Below are 19303 nucleotides of genomic sequence, written 5' to 3' on the forward strand. Positions count from 1 at the left end.
CTTTCACTTGTATCTAGTTCTAGATGTCTCTGCTGAACTAGATTGCTTTTTTGGGGAGAAGAATAATGCTGTGTCTTCAATTTTCTCACTTTGGAAAATGCCGTGGTTATTTTATCAGTTAAACATAGCAAATATTGCTAGTGGTATGCTTTCCACAATTTCTGCCTCACAACAGGTGTCAGTAGTTAAATAAGGGGAAAAGCACTTATGTGAGGTTAGATTCTACCAACCCTAATTTAGTGACTGTCCATGAATTAATGCAACACTTACGTAATACATAACTTCATAAAGTTAAGAGCCAGGAGGGACTATTAGATCATCTAGTCCCATGTCCATTATATCACTGATCATTACATTTCACCAAGTTCCTACAGTCCTGAATCCAATAACTTGTGTTTTGAATAAAGCATATTTGCCAGAAAGGCACCCAGACTCCATTTGAAGATCTTGAGATGGAGAATCCACTACTTTCCTTGGAGCTTTGTTCTAGTGTTTAATTAACCCTCCTTCCCCGCCCCCCCCCTTACTTATTTGAATTCTTTGTCTTCAGCTTCCAGTCATTGGTTTTTACAAGAGGAAAGACCTCTTGTGTATCCAGTACACACCCCCCCTTGATTACAGTGTATAACCATCTTCCAAGTCACCTTTCCATCTTTCTGATGAGCTAAACAGGTTGAGTTCTTCAAGTGCATCTCCCTCACAATTTTCCCTCAGCTATTTTTGTGGCCCCTTTCTGCCTTCTCTCCAGTTTTCCAGCTTTCCTCTTTATTGGTACTGTATAGTGACATATCTTATCCAAATATTGCCATATACCAAGTCAAAAATCTCATAAGAATTGAAGTGCCTTAAATTTGTGCAGTTATCTTTTATCAGACAAACTTGTGGTCTCATCAAAGAATAAAGTCAGATAGTTCTGAAAAGCCCCGTTATCTTTGTTTAAACAAACAAAAAGAAATTGTAGTACTCCTGTCCTTTGGTTCTTTATCAAATTAATCCATATCGGCTTTTCTTTTATTTTGCCTGGGATTCATGTTAAGTTAACCATCCAAGAGTTATTCTGGTTGTCATTTTGCACCTTCTTGGGTATCAGCACTTCATTGGCACGCTTGTGGAATTTCCTTGCTATTCAGACACTTCTTAAAAATCAGCGTTTGTAGGTTGACATTTATAATTCTTGTAAATGCCCAGAAATGCCCATTTAAAAAATGTTTGTTCTTCATAGCTGTTGTGTTGAACATTCTTCTTTCTTATTAACAAACTGGAAAATGCTTGTTTCTAATCATGTGAAAGAGTACATCCTGTTGCTGCTTCCTAATACAGAACAAAAATATCATTGAGCACTTCTCCCTTTTTGGCATTGTTAACAATTTTTTATCTTCTCCAGCTAAAAGTGAATCTATAACATTGCTACAATTTTTAGTTTTTCTAGTAATCTTACACTACGAATTATCCATTAGTTTGTCAGCTATGGAGTTTTTTCCTTGACGTCTTTCTCTTCCCTTATCAGTTTTCTGTATTTAAGAATCTCTAATTTATACTAGTTTATATTAATCATCTCTGATTTTAAAATACATCTCTGCTTTGCCTTTTCATAGCTCCCTTTTATTTCTGCTTTGGGAATTTTAGCCCAGGTTGTCATTTTAATAGTAGCTTTTTGGATGTTTAATACATCTTTACAAGCTCTGAATTTTCATTCACGTTTTTCTGTTTTTCCTCTCCCCAGTTAGTGGTGCTCAGTTTTCCTCTGAAATTAGGGAAAGGGAAATTTGCCCTCTGTAGGCTCTAAATCTCAATATAAATGCTAGCTGGGACTTTGTTGAGAGGAATGGTAAGAGTAAAAGCAAATTTTAGATTGGTTGGTATGTATAGGACAGGCACACAGGCAGCTTTGTTGTTTCAACCTTTTTAAAGAAAATGGGTAACTCAGTTGTCCCCTTAAATTGTTGCGAAGTGCAGTGAAATTTGTAAAAGGACCATAACGACAAATTTGGTGGAGAAGTGAAGCTTCTGAGCTGTCAAAAAGAAATTCTTCATGCTAAGTTTAAATGAGTAACAGTTTTAGAAGAGCTTTTGTTCAAACTGCTAATTTTTTTTTCAACATTTACAAAATACCAACGTCCTCAAGTTCAGTTCTGTGTCTTTCATGGTTCAGCTTGCTTTTTTTTTTTTTTTTTTTGTAGCTCAGAGGCAGAGTTCACCACACAATGTGAGGGAAGACTGTTTCTGTGCTAGATTGTTCACAACTAGCCGAGGGCTTGAGGAAACATAAAGGTCTTTCCCCAGGAGTGAAATAAATTGGATCTTTTTGTGCTATATTTATCTGTACTATTTGTGCAGCTGCCTTTTGTTTTTTGGAAATGTCTGTCCAATTAAAAGCAAAAATCACAGAATGTTGCTGTAATAAATCTAGCAGTGAACTTTGCTCACGGAGGCAACGGGGCTTTTTTTTTCTTAGTAGGGTTGTGAACTGGAAATCTAGTTACCATACTAAATCTAAGTTTGGCACTCACCCGGAGCAGCAATCCATCTGCTGGCGAGACGTACTGCCCAGGGTTTTTCAAGAAATCCCTTAATAGTCCTGAACACTAATAATATTTATATACATTAAGATGAGCCTGAGTTTACAGCAGTCTAGCAAGGCCAGCATCTAGGCACCCTTACGATGCCGAGTGAGGCACTTTACTCATTTGTCCTGGGGCAAATTGTAATACCACTGGTCAATATGCATGTGCTGTATTTTTCTCGGCTTTGCTTTATCAAAGACATTGGCATGTTTTTTAAGGCTTTGCATGATCTTTCAGTGTTGGGCTCTTATCCTCTCTTGTCTTGAAGAAGGATCAGGGATGGTGTTTTTGGTTTGGGGACAGATAATACATGTGGTGTTACAGTTATTTAAGGTTGTGTTTGGAGTAGAATGAAAATACGGTTTTAAAGGACACTTTTTTTGATGTGTATACATTAGTCATCTTTGTGCAACATTTATGTGGGCCTCACCAGCACTGCGTTACTGACGGGTCTGTCAGCACTTCTCTTCAAATGGTTTTCCGTCCTCTTGTTTGTATTATTCCTGGTCGGTTTTGACTCTGAAAAGTGATGTTTCTGTCGGCACCTTTTCATGCAACAGCATTGGTATCGGCAGGAGTTGAGTCCTGTCTGCCTGCATTGCGAGTCAGATAAGTTCTTGTTCCATTAGTGACATACAAGAGTCAATATGCAAGACTGGGATTGCCCTGTACTAATTGCAGAGAGAACTCGCCTTGTACAGTCGTTGTTCCTGGTGGTAGTGTGCAAGGGAGAAAGGCTCCCACATGGCACTTGGATCCCAGATTTGAATTTGTGGGGTTGGCAGTTAAAAATCTGGTAAACCGGAGCATATTTGATGTAGAAACCACTGTGATCATTAAACATGGAACCTCGCTGATGCTAGGTTTACAGATGTACCATATTTACCTGAATCCAAGCCAACTTGGTATTTCAGATGGACCTTCCCCCCGATTCTATACGTAGAAAATTATACGTTTATTTTATAATTTTCCATATATAGGAGATAATTATTGAAGGGTCATCTTAAATTTGTTCCCAATTAGAGAGGGGATGGGGAGAAGTCAGGCAGCCTGACCCTCACACTATGCTCTCCCCATCCCTCTGCTTGTGCCTTCTGCAGCCTGTCCCCTCACCTGATCCCTACCCCTGGCTGCTGCCCAATCCCCCACCCGCATTGCTGTCCCATTCCCCACTTGCACAGCTGTTCCTTATCCCCCACCTGAACCCTGACCTGCACTGTTACCCATTTCCTCCACCCATTCCTGACTCGGGCTGCCACCCATTCTGGACCCTAGCCTTGGCCTTTCACTCACACATACCAGATTGCTGCTGCTGGTGGTGGCAGCAGGAACAACTCCAGCTTCTTTGGCTCTGACCTGAAATTGGAGCTGGGGCAGAGTAGGAGCCCTGGTACTCAAATCCAAGATGATGCTTGTTTTCTTTCCTGTTGACAGAAGAAGGGGGGGGGAAACCTCATCTTGGATTCGAGTAAATATGGTATTCTGAAGTAGCGTGGCACTTCAAAACCGTTAGCTAGCGGCCTTCCGTGACTGAGACTTGGCATCGGAGTGTCTAGATCCTACAAAGTATGGGTGGTTATGTCAAGCACATTTTTGTTTTGAATTGCTTAATATTAATATCCCACCCATGCCCGCCTTCTCTAGCATGCTTGGGGTTGTGTGTTGTAGAGGGTGCATATGACGGGCATATGAAAACATGGAACCATATCCTAAGGTTGATGAAATCAAGGAGTTTGGTCAGTTACCTTGAAACAGCTTGATCAAAAGCTCTCGGATTTGAACTTTTTCATGCACATTGAAACAAGTTCACTTTGAAGGTGGAATTTTGCAGGTACCATTTTGCAGGCTGTGCTGTGGGTGGGATGAGAGAGAGATTGTTCTGCACTCTCACGCTATGGGTCCCTTTCTCTCTTTTTGAACAACAGCCTAGCAGATTATGTAGCAGATTGGGTGGGAGCAGGGAGAAAATGTGCAGGCTGGCATAGAATCTGCTGTGCTATCTTGGCGGTTTTCATCCACGTCGGTTGTTTGGGGACATGTAGTCTCTTTTGCTTTAGGATGTTAACTGCTTTCTAGTCAGGTAGGCGTTACTTTCCTTGGCCTCTAATCCTGAAGTGTTGTTTTATGCTGTCGGTATTGGTACTGTTTTCTAGTCAAGTTAGAAAGTGGAAAACAGTTACCTAATGAAAACCAGATTTCCTATCTGTGTTTATTTACAGAGCCTCTGGCATACAGCTAGCATGGCTAAAAGGCCATACAACGCTGTAATCAAAATGTTGTTACGTAAGTATAAATGCCGCCACTTCTTTTGATGTAACAATAGTAAGATTGTCTATTGAAGGCCCTGCTGCTTGTTCATTTTTCCCCCCAAGCTCTAATGCCCACACCTCCAAACTCTGGAGCTTAAATAAATATGCTTTTCTTGTCACAAGTGTGATATGATGTGAACAAGTATGATTCCCCCTTTGGGGGAAGGCTGAAATGCATGACACCCTTCAGGAGAGGGAGGAATCATAACTCCCATTGCATAGTATTTCATGTGTAGCATCTGCACTTCATTACATCTCATTTTGCCTACAAAAGTGATATTGGGATGCTGTGTTGGGGTCAGCCTAACCATGTGTGCTGCAGTATAGTAAGGCTTTATTGCACAAGCGCAATTAAGTTGTTTTAAAGGAGGCTGGTTTAGTTGCCAGTAAAAGACCAATTTGAAATACAAATTGGAAAGACCAGGAAAAAAAAAAAAGAAAAAAGCTCTCAAAGACAGTAAGTCAGTACTCAGAAGAATATCAGGGCTATCAAACGGTTTCCAGTCTTCACTTGTTTCCATTATCCGTGCATTGGCCTCACTTTCAACAGTTTTCCTCATTATTTCCTTTGCTTGTATTTTAATTTCTAGACCCAGTGGAATATGAGCTTAGACCATATTTACATTGCTGCTTTTTAAATGATGTTGGCTCAGCCCTTGCCTTGTGCTCTCTCTTTGCAGTGTGCCCCAGCTCTTGTGGCAAGCGAGCCTGCACAGACCAGAACGAATGTTGCCACCCCGAGTGCTTGGGAAGCTGCACTGCGCCCGACAACAATACGGCTTGCGTGGCCTGCCGCAATTACTTCAGCAACGGAGTCTGTGTGCCCGTTTGCCCCCCCAACACCTACAAGTTCGAAGGCTGGCGCTGCGTCACCAAAGAAGAGTGTGCTGAAGTCCCTACCTCAGAGCTAAGTGAATACGAGAGGTTTGTGATCCACAATGACGAGTGCATGGCCGAGTGTCCCTCTGGATTCATACGCAATGGGAGCCAAAGGTAATTCGGTGATTGGGCTGCCTGCCATATTTCTGGAGTATTCCCTCCTATTTGATTGCAAAGTGTGTCATGAAGTGTGGAGGGGGTATATAAGAGGGAAATCCCCAAGCCCATTGGGGAGGGGGGGATTATCCTGTGGCAGTATGACAAGAGAAGGTCTCCACTCAGACCTAGTTACCCATCTCTGAAGGCATAGTCCTGCCTGGTGCTGAGCATTTTTAGCTCACATTTCAGGTGAGAATTAAGGGAACTTGGTGTTGCACTTAAATGGGTTTTTAAACCGAGCACTCTGAGAACTGACACAACACTCAGTTGATGAATAGCAGAAAGGCTTGCTTTAATAACTACCAACAAGTTACAAAACTAAATGACAGAAAACCAACGTTACAAAACCAAATGACAGAATAAAGACTCTTTCCCAGTATAAAATGAGCTATTAGTCCTTGCATTATCTTAGCTGCAAAGAGATTTTTGGTTTTCCCCTCCCCTACTTTTCTGCCCTTTCTCTTCCTAATTTTCAGCCCTTTCCCTTTTCAGACAGCCTCTTGTCTACCTTGAATTACTACCACTAGTGTTTCCCTTACTCACCTTCGGCTTTTCTTTCTCCTGCTTTCCCACCCCCCTTCCCTGCTTCACCTTTTGTTTTCCTAATTTCTACCTATTTACAGTCTCACTGACATCCCACCACACTTAGCTTCTCTCATTCCTTGGAGTCTCAGACCAGCAGAGACTCCCTATGCCTGAAGAAGGGTGACTGCACCCGAAAGCTTGCTAAAAACTTCTTTCCAACTACTTGGGTCTAATAAAAGATATCACATCTACCCAAAGTACCTTGCCTGCCTATATAGTTTGCTTGCCTCTACTGGCTCAGCTTTTTTCTCTGGCTTTCTTAGCTTGGAGTTACACATGTGATGAGTGTTTTAGGTCTCTGCCAACAATTTTAACCATCACTTTTATTATTGTATGGCATGGGTCTGGCTTTGGGTACCTCACTGTCTCAATGCCTAATGGGTTGCAAGCAGTTAGCGGAGTTTGATTTCCTTGTGGCAATCTTGTCACCACAACCCAGTCTTGCCCCAGCCACAGTCTTGCATTTTTGTGCAAGAGACACGGCCCAAGCTTTCATAGCTTTTCATATCCAGCAGTCGGCACAGTGTGGGACCGGATTTTGAAATTAGAAAACTGCCCAGCGAAAACCAAGCTGGGCTGGAAGAGATATGTGGAAACATCAGGAAATAGTCAGAAAGGGGTTCTGCTCTGTGTTGCCACCCAGTGAGCAGATCGTTTCTGTTTCCCACACATTAATTGTTCTGTGCATGCTTGTATTCTGCTTCTGGCCTGTGTGCTTTAGCCAAGTGCCTAGCTTTGTTGCTGCCTGTAGATTTATTCACTTAATTTACTTTGCTCTTAGAAGACACCAGCACCACTTCAGAACAGAACGCTAGCACAGGCGGTTATAAAATAGCACAGCAGCTCACGGTGTTGTAGGGAATGCATTTTTTTTTTTCCCATGAAAATTACCGTGGCTCGTCAATAATTCTTGGAATTTAAAATAATGTGGCCTGATATATGTTTCCCATTTCCTAGTTTATTCAGTGGCCAAGAAAACAATTTTAGATGCCCACCTATTAACCCTTTGTTCCTATAAAGCCTTTGACTTTCTTGCAGACAGGGTTCTTTGGGTAGACGTGGTCAGGCGAACTAACTAGTTGGGAAATTGTTCTTTGCAAGCTTTCAGGCACAAACACCCATCTTCAGGCATAAGGGAGATCTCTTAGGACTGTTGGACTCCTTGGGCTTTTTGTAGTTTGTATCCAGGCTTCACCTTTATTTGGGCAGGTGAGTTGCGTGTGGTGAGTGTAGGAGCCTATGCTGTTTCCGAGGGAGAGGTGCCACCCTGCCCTGCCTTCCGGAGAGTGAATGTCATCCAGACAAACACCTTCCTTGGAAAGCCTCCAGTTGACATTCAGATGCAAACAATGCAGCTCTGTGCTAGCTTGGGGCCAGATATTTACCTGCAAAACTTTTTTCCTTGCTGTCTTCCCGAGCGGCTCTTATTCTCCGCTTTAAAAACACTCTCATAAAAGCCACTGTGCCAGACAGCTTATCTTATCAAAGCTCTGCCTTCGCGGCAAAGACTAAAGAGAGTTGTAACTCAAGGCCAGTGAATGTTTTATCCCCCAGGTTCCCAGAGACTATTTTAACCAGTAGTTGCAGACGTGGGGAGTTGCTCTCATTCTCCTGACACCGACTCTGACTCGAGTGCCTCTTGCCCGTGCCTGCAGCTCTTAGTGGCTAATGGCACGTTCTGGTGTAGCATTTGAAATGGGAGCTCACGACAGAGTCATGGAAGCTCCTTCCTTTCATTGTTTGTGCCTGGAAAACAACTGTTGTATCAGGTTACTGGTTTCTCGAAGCTGAAGCAAAAGTGGGTCCGGTTACCGTTTTTAGGCAATAAATAGGAAGCCCTTGCACACCACTGTGTGATCTAGGGCTTTTGTCTCCAGAACCTGGGTTTTCTTTCCTGTTGCTTGCTTTTGTTTCCACAAAGTGGTAATCTACTGCAGAGGTTTAATTATACCCTTTTTCCCCCTTCAAAAGGACCATAAAAATTGCACTTGACTAATATGTGGGGTCAACTTCAAATTGTCCTTCCCTTCCCCCCCCATCTTGACTCTTGTACCCAGTGTTTTTGAGTATGCAATAAAAATACCAAGTCAAATGTTTTAGTTTTACTTTAGTATTTTTAATTCATTTAACCCTTTGGGTCCTTTCCCTGGTTATTTGATTCCCTTGTGGGCTTTTTGTAAGAGCAGAAGCTGTTCTTCACCAGTAGTTGCCAACTTCTATTGAGGGGAAAACTTACTTTCCTACAATTCAGCCAGAAAATGTGGATAGACTTGTGTCGAGATGGTTACCAATTTGAACGATACAGTAAGTAAAAACAGTGTTTCAAGTGTTAGCCCTGGCCCAATTGGAAGAAGGCTGAAGTTTTTCCAAGGTGCCTAATGGAGTAGGGTGCCTAGCCTCTGCTGAATTTTATTGGGAGTTGGGTTCCTTCAAAACCTTTAGCCTCACCTCGTTATTAGTGAAGTGTCGCCCATATGTGAGAGAGGGCAGTGTGTGACCTCTCCCGTGTTCTTTGATTTGCCCTTATTGCTGCATGAAGTGTAAAAATGCAAGGGCAGGGACATAGGCTTTTCATCTAGGTGGATCCCAGAGCATTTCACAAACTGATTTGCAGATAGTATATTAAGGAATCACTTCCTCTACTGCTGATAATGTATTTAACTCTTCTGGTAATTACAGCTGTGTGCCTCTGCCCAGGATCACTGCGGTGGCACCATACAGTCGTAGGTGCATGGAATTAGGAGACAGTCGTATTTCAGGAGACGGGGTTCTTTGAGTAGATGTAGTATCTTTTATTAGACCTGCTAAATAGTTGGGAAACTTGTTGTTTGCAGGCTTTCAGGCACAAACACCCTTCTTCCGACATAGAGAGAGTCTGCTGGTGAATTGTGTGCTCTCTTGGGTAGAATAGAAGCCAAAATCCAGGACAGTACACAGTTCACCACCAGACTCTTATGTCTGAAGAAGGGTGTTTGTGCCCAAAAGTTTGCAAATAACAATTTTTCCAACTATTTAGTTGGTCTAATAAAAGATTCTGCGTCTACCCAAAGAACCTTGCCTATCCATGTCCTTAGATCAACACGGCTACAACCAACAACCCTAAAGCATGAAACACATTTCAGGAGAAGCAGTCTTTTTCCCAGCTTGAAAAATGTGTGCTTTCTGATGTTGCAAATAGAGAAGCTCTTCCAAAACAATGTCAGATCAGCCGACTGTGTTGTGAAAGCCACAAGTCTTACTTCTGGTCTCTCTTCCTTCCCACCAGCATGTTCTGCAGCCCTTGCGAAGGGCCTTGCCCAAAAATCTGCGAGGAGGAGAAAACGAAGACCATTGATTCTGTCACATCAGCGCAGATGTTGCAGGGGTGCACTGTCCTCAAGGGGAATCTGCTTATTAACATCCGCCGTGGGAGTAAGTATTCTCCTTTTTGGAGCTTTTGTCAAGGTTCTTAAATGTTAGTGTGTGCATGTGTATGTGCGTGCACACATGTCAGTACAAAGATAAGAACTCTAAAGACCAATACTGAAAGCAAGGTCCTTAAAGCAGTTGCTAGTTTCCTACTTATGTCAGGACTGTCCAGCACACCATTTGGTGCACCTCATCCAGGTGCTGAACCACTGTGCGCGAAGTAACCAAATCAGTCAAATCCAACACTACACCTCTTTTGCTCTCCTCGTTGTTTTGGCCCTTTCCGAGGCGTGTCCAAACAGAAATGAACTCTGGATACGGTTTGTCAGAACAGTGATTCATCAGTTGGGAACGCTCCAACAGATGTCAAGCTTCAAAGCCATTATTAGTTTTTTGGTTTGAAATAAACATCCAAATGCCTTCAAGGGTGAGTGTAGGTTGGAGTGCCTTGAGTTTTGTGCCTGTGTCCTGTAGCCTGAGGAGTGCTAGGTTTCCTGCTTATGGCTAGCCAAGGGGTTAAAAAGAGCTGTGAGTGGATTGTCTTATTATATTTCACATCTGCAAGGACAGTCTTGTCTTCTCCGGGACCTTGAACAACATTTACTTCAGTCACTCCATGCGGGTCGCTAAGTAACAGATTTATGCTCCTGAGCACTCTATGGTAACACAATTTTTGGCCAGTTTCATGTTTAGAAGAAATGAAATCGCTTCTCGGCCTCTAGAAGGCTCAGATCAAGTGTATATCTTCCCAGGGAACTGAAGATAATTTTAAATATATCCTTTCCCAGCTCTTTAAAGTGGTAAGCGACTGACTATCAATAGGCAGAAGACGGTGCAGTGTGGCATCTTCCTCACTGAAGTGGAAGAGGGTACACGGAGTTTGTCCATCAACTAGGCGACTAAAGCTGTGCACAGCTCAGATGAGCTGCAGTCAGCCAGGTAGGTAGCTGTGTTAGCCTGAAGTTAGCTGGAAGGCAGGGCGGCACAGCAGCTTTAGAGACTAACTTGTTCAGAAAGGTGTGAGCTTTTGTAGGCCACAGCCTACTTTGTCAGCTGCTATGATAACATAGATATGGTGTCACAGATGGTTTCATGGCATCTGATCAAGTGACCTGTAGCCTACGAAAGCTCACGCGTCTCTGAACAAGTTAGTCTCTGAAGTGCTGCACTGCCCTGCCTTCCAACGAACTTCAGGGTAATGCAGCTAACTGCTTGCCTGATTGCTGATAATTAGCAGTATACTTAATTTGCAGTTCTGCAAATTTTGCAGAAACCGCAAAATCCACAAAATAAACCAAAAAAACCCCTTAAAATAAATATGCTGGCTCCCTAGTGACAGCTGCTCCCTCGGTCCTTTTACCCCTCCAGGGCTTCTCCATCAATCGGTGCCAAAGGGCAGCAGAAGTCAAAATGGTGGCCCCTTGTCCCATCCCATCCCCCCCAAGTCCTCTTTGCCAATAAGTGCTGAGGGCAGGGTTGCACGAAGGGCAGCCAGCCATCAAGATGGCGGCTGACCCCCTCTTCCCCCAGGGCTTCTCTGCCAGTCAGCGCCAAGGGGTGGGGCCTCTCTGTCGATCAGTGCTGGGGGGTGGGACAGCTGCAAAATGACGGTGGAATGAGAACTTTACACCATGATCAACCTGAAAAAATTGGTAAGTCCACCCACCATTTTCGGTAGACCCCTACCACTAGTCTGAACCATGCCCACAACTTAATCTAGCTTTAGTCTCCTGACTGGGGGACCAAGTCCATGTATCCTCTTCCACTTCAGAGGATGTTCCCTGTGACCCTCCTTGTACAACCTAGACCTGGCGCCAGCCCTGGTCCACGAAGATATCATTACAGTTTTGTCCTCAGTTCTGCCAGCTCATGTTGTACCTGGAACCAAAGTGTTTTAAGAACAGTGACTGCATAAATCAGCAGTTCCCCAGCCCTTGCTGATACAAACCATACTGAACAAGCTGTAGGCAACATTTTGTGCTTACTGCCCCCCCTTCCCCCCCCCCATTAAGCTCAGTTCACCTTTTAACCCTTTAAAAGCTGGCCTTTAAATTCTTATAGCTGCTGTCCACAATGGCATTTCTTATAGGCATCGTGTTCCTCACATGGGGACAGTGGCTTCAGTGAATTTCCCCTTGAAGGTCTGTTAAAATAGCAATATCCTTGTTGCTTGCTTAGGACAGTAGCATAACTCTCTCTGACTTCGCTTAATCTCTGGTCTGATGCCATGTTCTTCAGCGGAGCATTTCATCTTGAGCTAATTAATGGGTTTTACCTCTGTCATAGTGTGTAACAGCAGTGGCAGTTTCACAGATGCCTAAATTTACAAGAGTCTGTTCAGTTTGGCCTAGAGATTGGCTGTTGACAGCTCAGAATTTGGGTCTGGGACAAGTGTGGAATATCTGTGCAAAGGAAGGCACATCGATATAAAAGTTATGAATGGAGCTCTAAAGTGTTGTACTCCACCTGTCTGCTTGCATAGGTAAATAATATATGCTGGCTTGCAGCAAGGCAAATCTTTTTTTGTTGACAAAAGCAGCAAATATCAATGTTTCCTTTTGTTATGCAATCTCTGAGCGAAGCAAAACGTAAAGTTAAGGTTGTACCGTTGCATATGTTAATAGCACTCATTTTCTTTCCTGTTAATGCAGATAATATTGCTTCAGAGCTGGAGAATTTCATGGGCCTGATTGAGACGGTCACTGGGTATGTGAAGATTCGCCATTCGCATGCACTGGTTTCCTTATCTTTCCTAAAGAATCTCCGGTATATTTTGGGAGAGGAACAGCTGGATGGGTAAGTGCTCAAATTGAGCGAGATTATATTTGTAGCGGCAGTTTCAGCCTAACAGAAAGGCATGGAAAATATGTCTTCTAATGAATACTTTTGTACCATTTATACAGCCTTCACTTCCACTAACATGCAGTATTTGTCTTCTACTTACTACCATTGCACCATCATCATTCATTTGATTCACTAGCATGCAAGCAGTTGGATGAGTATATTAAAAATTATATTTATGGGAACACTGCTGCTGTTTTTCTCCTGCAGAAAGATTTTCTTTGGGAGATGCTGTATATCTAAGCAGTTTTTGCTTTTATCCTAGACGTGTTCTGCTTTTGATGCTCCAGTGCATTCTGAAATCAGAAGTCATTGCTCTTTTGTCATTGCAATTTGTTAGTGTTGCATCCTTAACTGAGGTCTATGGAAATGTCACCTAGAGAAGAATAGCAGTTTCACTAACTAAAAGATCAGGGCATGTACCTGGAACTAATCTGAGTATTCAGGAACTGCACAAATGAGCCTTCCACAGAGTGCTATGAAGAAACCAATTCTCTTAACCTAGACAATGAGTTTGGGCCTGGAAAGTAATCTTGGTCTATTGAAATGTTTACTGATCAGCTTCCGGGATTGCTTTGACTCCATAAAATAACATATGATATACTTTTAACAGTATGTTGTGCCGTTTCTGTACACAACAGATCCAGGAGTAGTAGGTGACTGGAAGGAGGAGGAAAGGAGGTTTGCATTCTGTAGAAGTGAAGTTAGCAGTGCTGAGGTAGGGATGACTTTCCACCAGGAAACTGCTGTGCTCTGTCTCTTCCCCAAATAAAATAGTTACCCAAGTTTAAATCACTCCCCTGTAGGAGGAATGAGCCTTTCTTGCTAATAAGAAAACTAGTAAACTAAGAATTTGGGGCAGTTGTTTAGGAAAAAGGTGGTGGGAAGGTCATGGGAAAGGTTGCATGTCTCTGATTTATCTTCCCCGACAGGATAAAGTTACAATATAAGGGATTCTTCCAAACCTCCCTCTCTTTCTCAGGCTACTCTTTGGTCAGTCTTAAATTCTTAAAATTCCACCATCTGACAGAGCAAGTTAAAGGGCAGCTCTTCATTCTGCACTTGAAAAGCACGCTGTCTTTTTCAATAAGAACATTGGCTCTTTGGACAAACTTTGTTTCTAATTGGAAATCCAAGAGCCTTGTCACTTTGCCTAGCCCAAGGCTCTTTCAGCTCACTTAACGATGTGGTATATTCATGCAGATAGTACAGTTATCAATTTGTCTTTTGCTTTTTATTTATTTATTTTTTTAAGTGCAGCTGTGAATTTAAGCAGCCATTGCATTTATGGAATCTTGCATCTCAGCAGGTGTAACCAATAGGAAAGGAAACAGTGGTGTTATGAATTGGGCTTTATTAAATTGCTTTGATTCAAGAGTGGAAAAATAAACAGTGAAGCTGAGAAGGAGAAAATTGGGGTTCATGAAGGAAGCCAAATCAATTCCTGCTAAAGAATTATTGCTATTATGCATTTTTGGATTAGGGACTGTCCCTTCCTTTTTTTGGGCCAAGCACTTTTTGGGCACTGCCACGATTTGAAATAATAAAATTTGCAAAAATATTCAGCCTAAGGCAGACACCTGGCATGGAAAAGTTCAGTCTGTATAGTTAGTTTGGCAGAGTGACTTAACAATTCAAAACAGGGAAGTATTACTCTGCCATAACTGTAGTGGCTATTGCCAGCATCACCTATAATGCACATTAAATACCTACATTAAGAAAAGAAGATACTGTAAGTCAAGCCTTGGAGTTGGGAAATAAAGAAAAAAATGTGTAGGTTGCCCATACGGACTTAATCTGGCCTGCCGATGCTGAGATCAGATGAATGGGGATAGTTTTTAAATACATGATCATAAACACAGCACATCATGTGCTGTGTTTTTCCTACAGAATCCCCTTCCTCAGTGGCTTCACACATACTAGTTGCCTGGCCACCCATGCATGGTATGCCTTGTGGTTCCCTGTCATCTAGGGCAGTAGTTCTAGCCTTTTTAGACTCCAGGCCTCCCTTGGAAAATGCCAGCTATTAGCTTTCACTTATTTTTGACTGTGGAAAAACAACAGAGCAGTTCTTCTGTTGCAAAGAACTCGGCAAGCCCACGGCAGGTCAGAATATTTTTGACACTGCATATTCCTATTTGAAATCTGTTGGGTTTATCTTGTGAATCATGTATAGGTGTTAGCATAGCTAAGTGCTAATACTGTATGGCACCCTCATGGATTTGATGGCATCCTATTGAGAATCATGGAGCTAGAGAGTAAGTAGCGCTACCCTGGGGATGCTTCAGGAAAGATGCATATCTGTTCAGATTATTTAAGTCTTGCCCCAAGATGTGGGCCCTAAGGGTGTCTATACATGTGTAGCAAGGCTTCTCCGACGCATTGTAATTACAGTACATCAGAGCAGACTCATTTAATCAAGTCTGCTGGAGTATGGTAATTACCATACTCCAGCAGACTCCAGTGTCTTGTGTATCACCATCCCTGCACTGAAAAATGGCAGCGGGGGCGCTTTTAACTAAAGCTTGTTGAATGAGCTTTAGTTAAAGTGCCCCTGCTGCCATTTTTCAGCGTGGGGGCACTTAAATTAGGGCGGCTCTCAGAGTTGCTCTAATTAAAGCAACCCCCCACCTCCTCCAGCCCCTCTTGGAGCATGTGTGTAAACTCCCTAAGATACTGTGTGTTTCTGCTCACAGTCGTAGCTCATCCCGTATTTCCATATGGCTCTGAACAGACTAAGGGAGTGGTTTGAGTAAGAGAGAGGGAAGGAACTTACCATGTGTGAGTTGTTCTGCAGTAACTATTTCATCTGTTCATTCCTGTCCCACTACTGAATGTGGAAGCTAACTGGGGGCAGCTTATCCCTGGATGGAACGGATGTACGGTGCTGCAGTTTAGCTTCCACTTACCTTGGGTTTGGAGTAGACAGTTAAAAACATTAATGCTCCATACCTTTAGATATTGTTTGTAGCTGATTGACAGCAGATCATTTTCCTAATGAGAAATTCTTATTCTTTCCACGCTATCTTCCTTGGCATCTTGACTCTTTTCCACGGCTGTAGAGGCCAAGTTTTGATATAATCTTTATTTATAACTTATACCTCCGAAGCCCTGAGTGCACTTCAGTTGCCCTCTGCAGCAGCATTCTCTCTGGTCTGTGCAAGGCGTTTACCTATCTTGTGATTGTGACTGTGTACAACTTTGCAAATGTGGTTTCACTGGTGCATTGGATAATGCCAGAATAACTTCCAGTAATTTATACTTACAGTGCATAGATGAGCCCTAGGACTTGTTTTCCTTGCCTTAAACTTCTGTTCAAACTTGTGCAGATGGTTTTAATGTATGATCCACAGTTACTTGCAACTCTTGCCCAATCTGTTTGCAGTTGTCTAAAACACCAGCAAGCGCTTACTCCACTCTAGTCACTTGGTTGTCCGAAAATTTAGTTACGTCTCTTTAAAACATATCTATTTCAAAAACCAATTACCACTGTTGTGGGTCGGAGATGAGATGGCTGGCATTACATATTTCTTAAACTAGGTTTTAAGGCTGTGAAGCTGCTTTGTAAGTTAACTGCCTCTTGCTTTGGGTCTTTCCTGAAAAGCTTATCTGCAATTATTTACTTGCATGACTGATGATAGTGCATGTTCATCTCATTAATGTTGCACAGGCTGCTGCAAGGATAATTCTTGTTCATTGACTGCAAAGAAGTCAATGTCCAAAATACACACCGGCTGTTGGTGCGTAGTGCAGCTCTGCATCGCACTTGTAAATATTTTCCCTCCTGGCAAAATGCGTTCAATTTGACTGTAACCCATACGTGCTCCCTTTTCAACTCCATTAGCCAACTTAGAGCAATTGTACTTCTTGTCAGCTAAAGGCCCTTGCCAGGCATTACAGTCAAGACACGATTAACCTGTTGAACGCTTCTTAAATAGTAACTCCTCCAGCCATTCAGGCAATTATTAATGGTACCACAAAATGCAAAACCAACCGCAAGTATTTCAGAAAAGACATGTAATGATGTTGCTGGTTTCTATCGCTCCTTAAAGTGAATGCATGGCAGGTCCCCCATGATGAAGCCTGAGGTCAGCTGCATGGCGGGGCCTGGTTGACACCTCCAGCCCTGGGACAGCCTTGGTTATCTCCACCTGGCTCCATTGTGGTCCTCTGGCTGAGACTGACAGTCGGCTGATTCTGGGTCCCAATCTCAGCACTACACCTGTTCACTGGGCATCTGGCTTTCACTGGTCAGTTCAGGAGGAGCCCAGGATTATGATCCTGGCTGCCTCCTGCAGTGGCAAGTAGTAGTGTTGCTGTTTGGATCCGATTTCCCCCATTCCAGAATTGCTTGTCCTGCCATGCATGTATGGCAGGGCAGGAGGGGCTATTGTTGGGATCAGGGAACAGATGTCAACGTGCCATTAAATGAGTGTGTGCCCATGGACCAAAGAGATTCCAGGTGTATTCGTTCTGGATACTGTGGAATAGAGGATATATTCAGTTCACGTGGTTAGTCAGAGATGTCATAAAAAAAAAAAATGGAGTTTTGCCTGGCTCAGATGCTTTGTATGGGAGCAGCCCATGAACTGGTGATAAAACTAACTTGCTTTTAAATGTTTCATTGTAGGAATTACTCTTTCTATGTTCTGGACAACCAGAATTTGCAGCAGCTGTGGGACTGGAACCACCACAATTTGACCATCAAGGAAGGCAAAATGTACTTTGCATTTAATCCCAAGCTGTGTGTTTCTGAAATTTACCGCATGGAGGATGTGTCGGGAACCAAGGGGCGGCAGAGCAAAGGAGATATAAATCCCAGGAACAATGGTGAAAGAGCCTCTTGTAAGTCAGAGATAAAGCAAACTTAAAGCAAGCCCTCATTCTATTTAACTTGAAAGCATGATAATGAAGATCATGAAATCCAGAAGTTAGCAGCTAAAATACTTGATTTGATTTTAAGAATCCCCAAATTGTGGTTCAGGGCTCAGTGGTGCCCTGCAAAGAGCCAGCTTGTTACATAGCAGCTGAAAACAGTGCTGCTGAGTCACTTAAGAAAATAGTTTATTTAACTATTATCAGTTTTTCACAACAGCAATTCGTATAGTAACAGCAGCATAGCTAGAAATACCCAAGTTATGAGTGATCAGTTCTGCTAGTAACTTTTTTTCACCCCTGACTATTATGTAGTTTGTCTAGTCTTTTAAATATTTCTCCTTAAGGGAGCTTCTAAACCGTCTAACAATGCTATATATCTGGAGATGGGGAGTGATTTCAAGAAGACAACTGCTGAAATGTTTGTTTCAACGTCTTTTTCAATGCAAAGCAGTTGGTTAAGTATCGATACTTTGTTAATTCATGCTCCTACTGTCCCTGATGGTGAGCACTTCCATTTATCAGCTGCTATAAATTTGCATTTCAGAGTAACTTACTTTTGTTTATTCTCAGTTATTTGTTTCCAATTTCAAAGCGGCATTTCCAGTTCCTCAACATTTCAAAGTTATGGTTCCTTTATATTTGGGTTGGAGCCATGCAGAGATCTTCTCAAGGGACTTGTTTCAAATTGATGGAATAACTCCTGTGAACTTCAGGAGGTCTTTGCATCTTTCCTGTTGTTCTGCAGACAAATATAAAAATGATCTTCCATTTTAAAGATAGTTAAGAAAAGATCACTTATGGGCCTGGCACCCTGCAAGTTCCTGGTATATATTTTGCCTGTTAAGTTGTATGCTAGGAATTGAGTTATTTTAAGATGTTTATAAGGGGAGTCTTCTTGTTAATGGGTTGTGTTAAAAAAGCTGGGATATCTAAGCCACCAAATGTCTCTCTAGGCATGATGAGCCAGCATAGATGGCAATAATTCTTGTTGTGCAAGTGTTCTTACACTGAATAGGCTGGGTGCTTGCAGTCCTGTAGGAACTGCAGACGCACAGTCCTTGCTACCACTGAGGCGATTGCCAGCCACTGCCTGTTTGGTGCAAAAAGTTTCCTGACTCTCCAAGCAGGGTGTGTGGCAAAAGAATTGATGAAAACTAAAATGCTTTCGGATGGACAGAAGCTCCATTAGTGCCAGTGCATGAGGGTAAAAACCACTTTATTTTCAGAGTTTTGCTGACTGGACAAATATTACATTTGCAGTGCTACGGATGCCACTGAATCTTGTACACCATAGAAATTTAGATCACCTGGGGTAGACGGACATTACAGGGTTTGAGTGCTTGGGGCCTGCAAAAGCTCAGTGGGAGCGCATGAGCCAGAGGGTCCACTGTGTAGACATCCCAGCAGGTCTTACAGGGGCCCAGTCTCTGACGGTTCCTGAGGAGAGCCAAGCATAGAGGAAAGCACTAGTTAGCTGTCTGCCCATGGATCACCTGCCAGCCCTTGTGCTGGGAGTGCAGATCCACCCGCACACCTGGCCAGGCAGTTTCCTCTCCAGAAAGCTTGTCAGTTATACTCCAAGTCTGGAATGGATCTTTGCCTCTAGCTCATCCAACTGTCTGCTTGGTCAGTGCTGGGAGGTCATGTCCTTGTTGTACTGCTCTAGGTAGAGAGTTACGC

The 19303-nt window shown here is 42.8% G+C and overlaps 1 protein-coding gene across 5 annotated transcripts in view; it reads left to right on the forward strand.

Annotated features, from left to right (window-relative positions):
- The window catches only part of IGF1R (insulin like growth factor 1 receptor), a 264141-nt gene that overhangs the window by 156875 nt on the left and 87963 nt on the right, over positions 1-19303 (forward strand). For all 5 annotated transcript variants that reach the window (XR_003094474.1, XR_003094475.1, XM_025206251.1 and 2 more), the window contains exons 3-6: positions 5554-5866; positions 9762-9907; positions 12556-12700; positions 17376-17590. Coding sequence is in view for 3 of the 5 variants with exons in the window: in XM_025206251.1 (XP_025062036.1) it covers positions 5554-5866; positions 9762-9907; positions 12556-12700; positions 17376-17590 (819 nt within the window). In the remaining 2 variants the exon portion in view is untranslated. The remainder of the gene's footprint in view (positions 1-5553; positions 5867-9761; positions 9908-12555; positions 12701-17375; positions 17591-19303) is intronic.

This window comes from Alligator sinensis, unplaced genomic scaffold, assembly GCF_000455745.1.
Source record: "Alligator sinensis unplaced genomic scaffold, ASM45574v1 scaffold1004_1, whole genome shotgun sequence".
NCBI lineage: Eukaryota > Metazoa > Chordata > Crocodylia > Alligatoridae > Alligator > Alligator sinensis.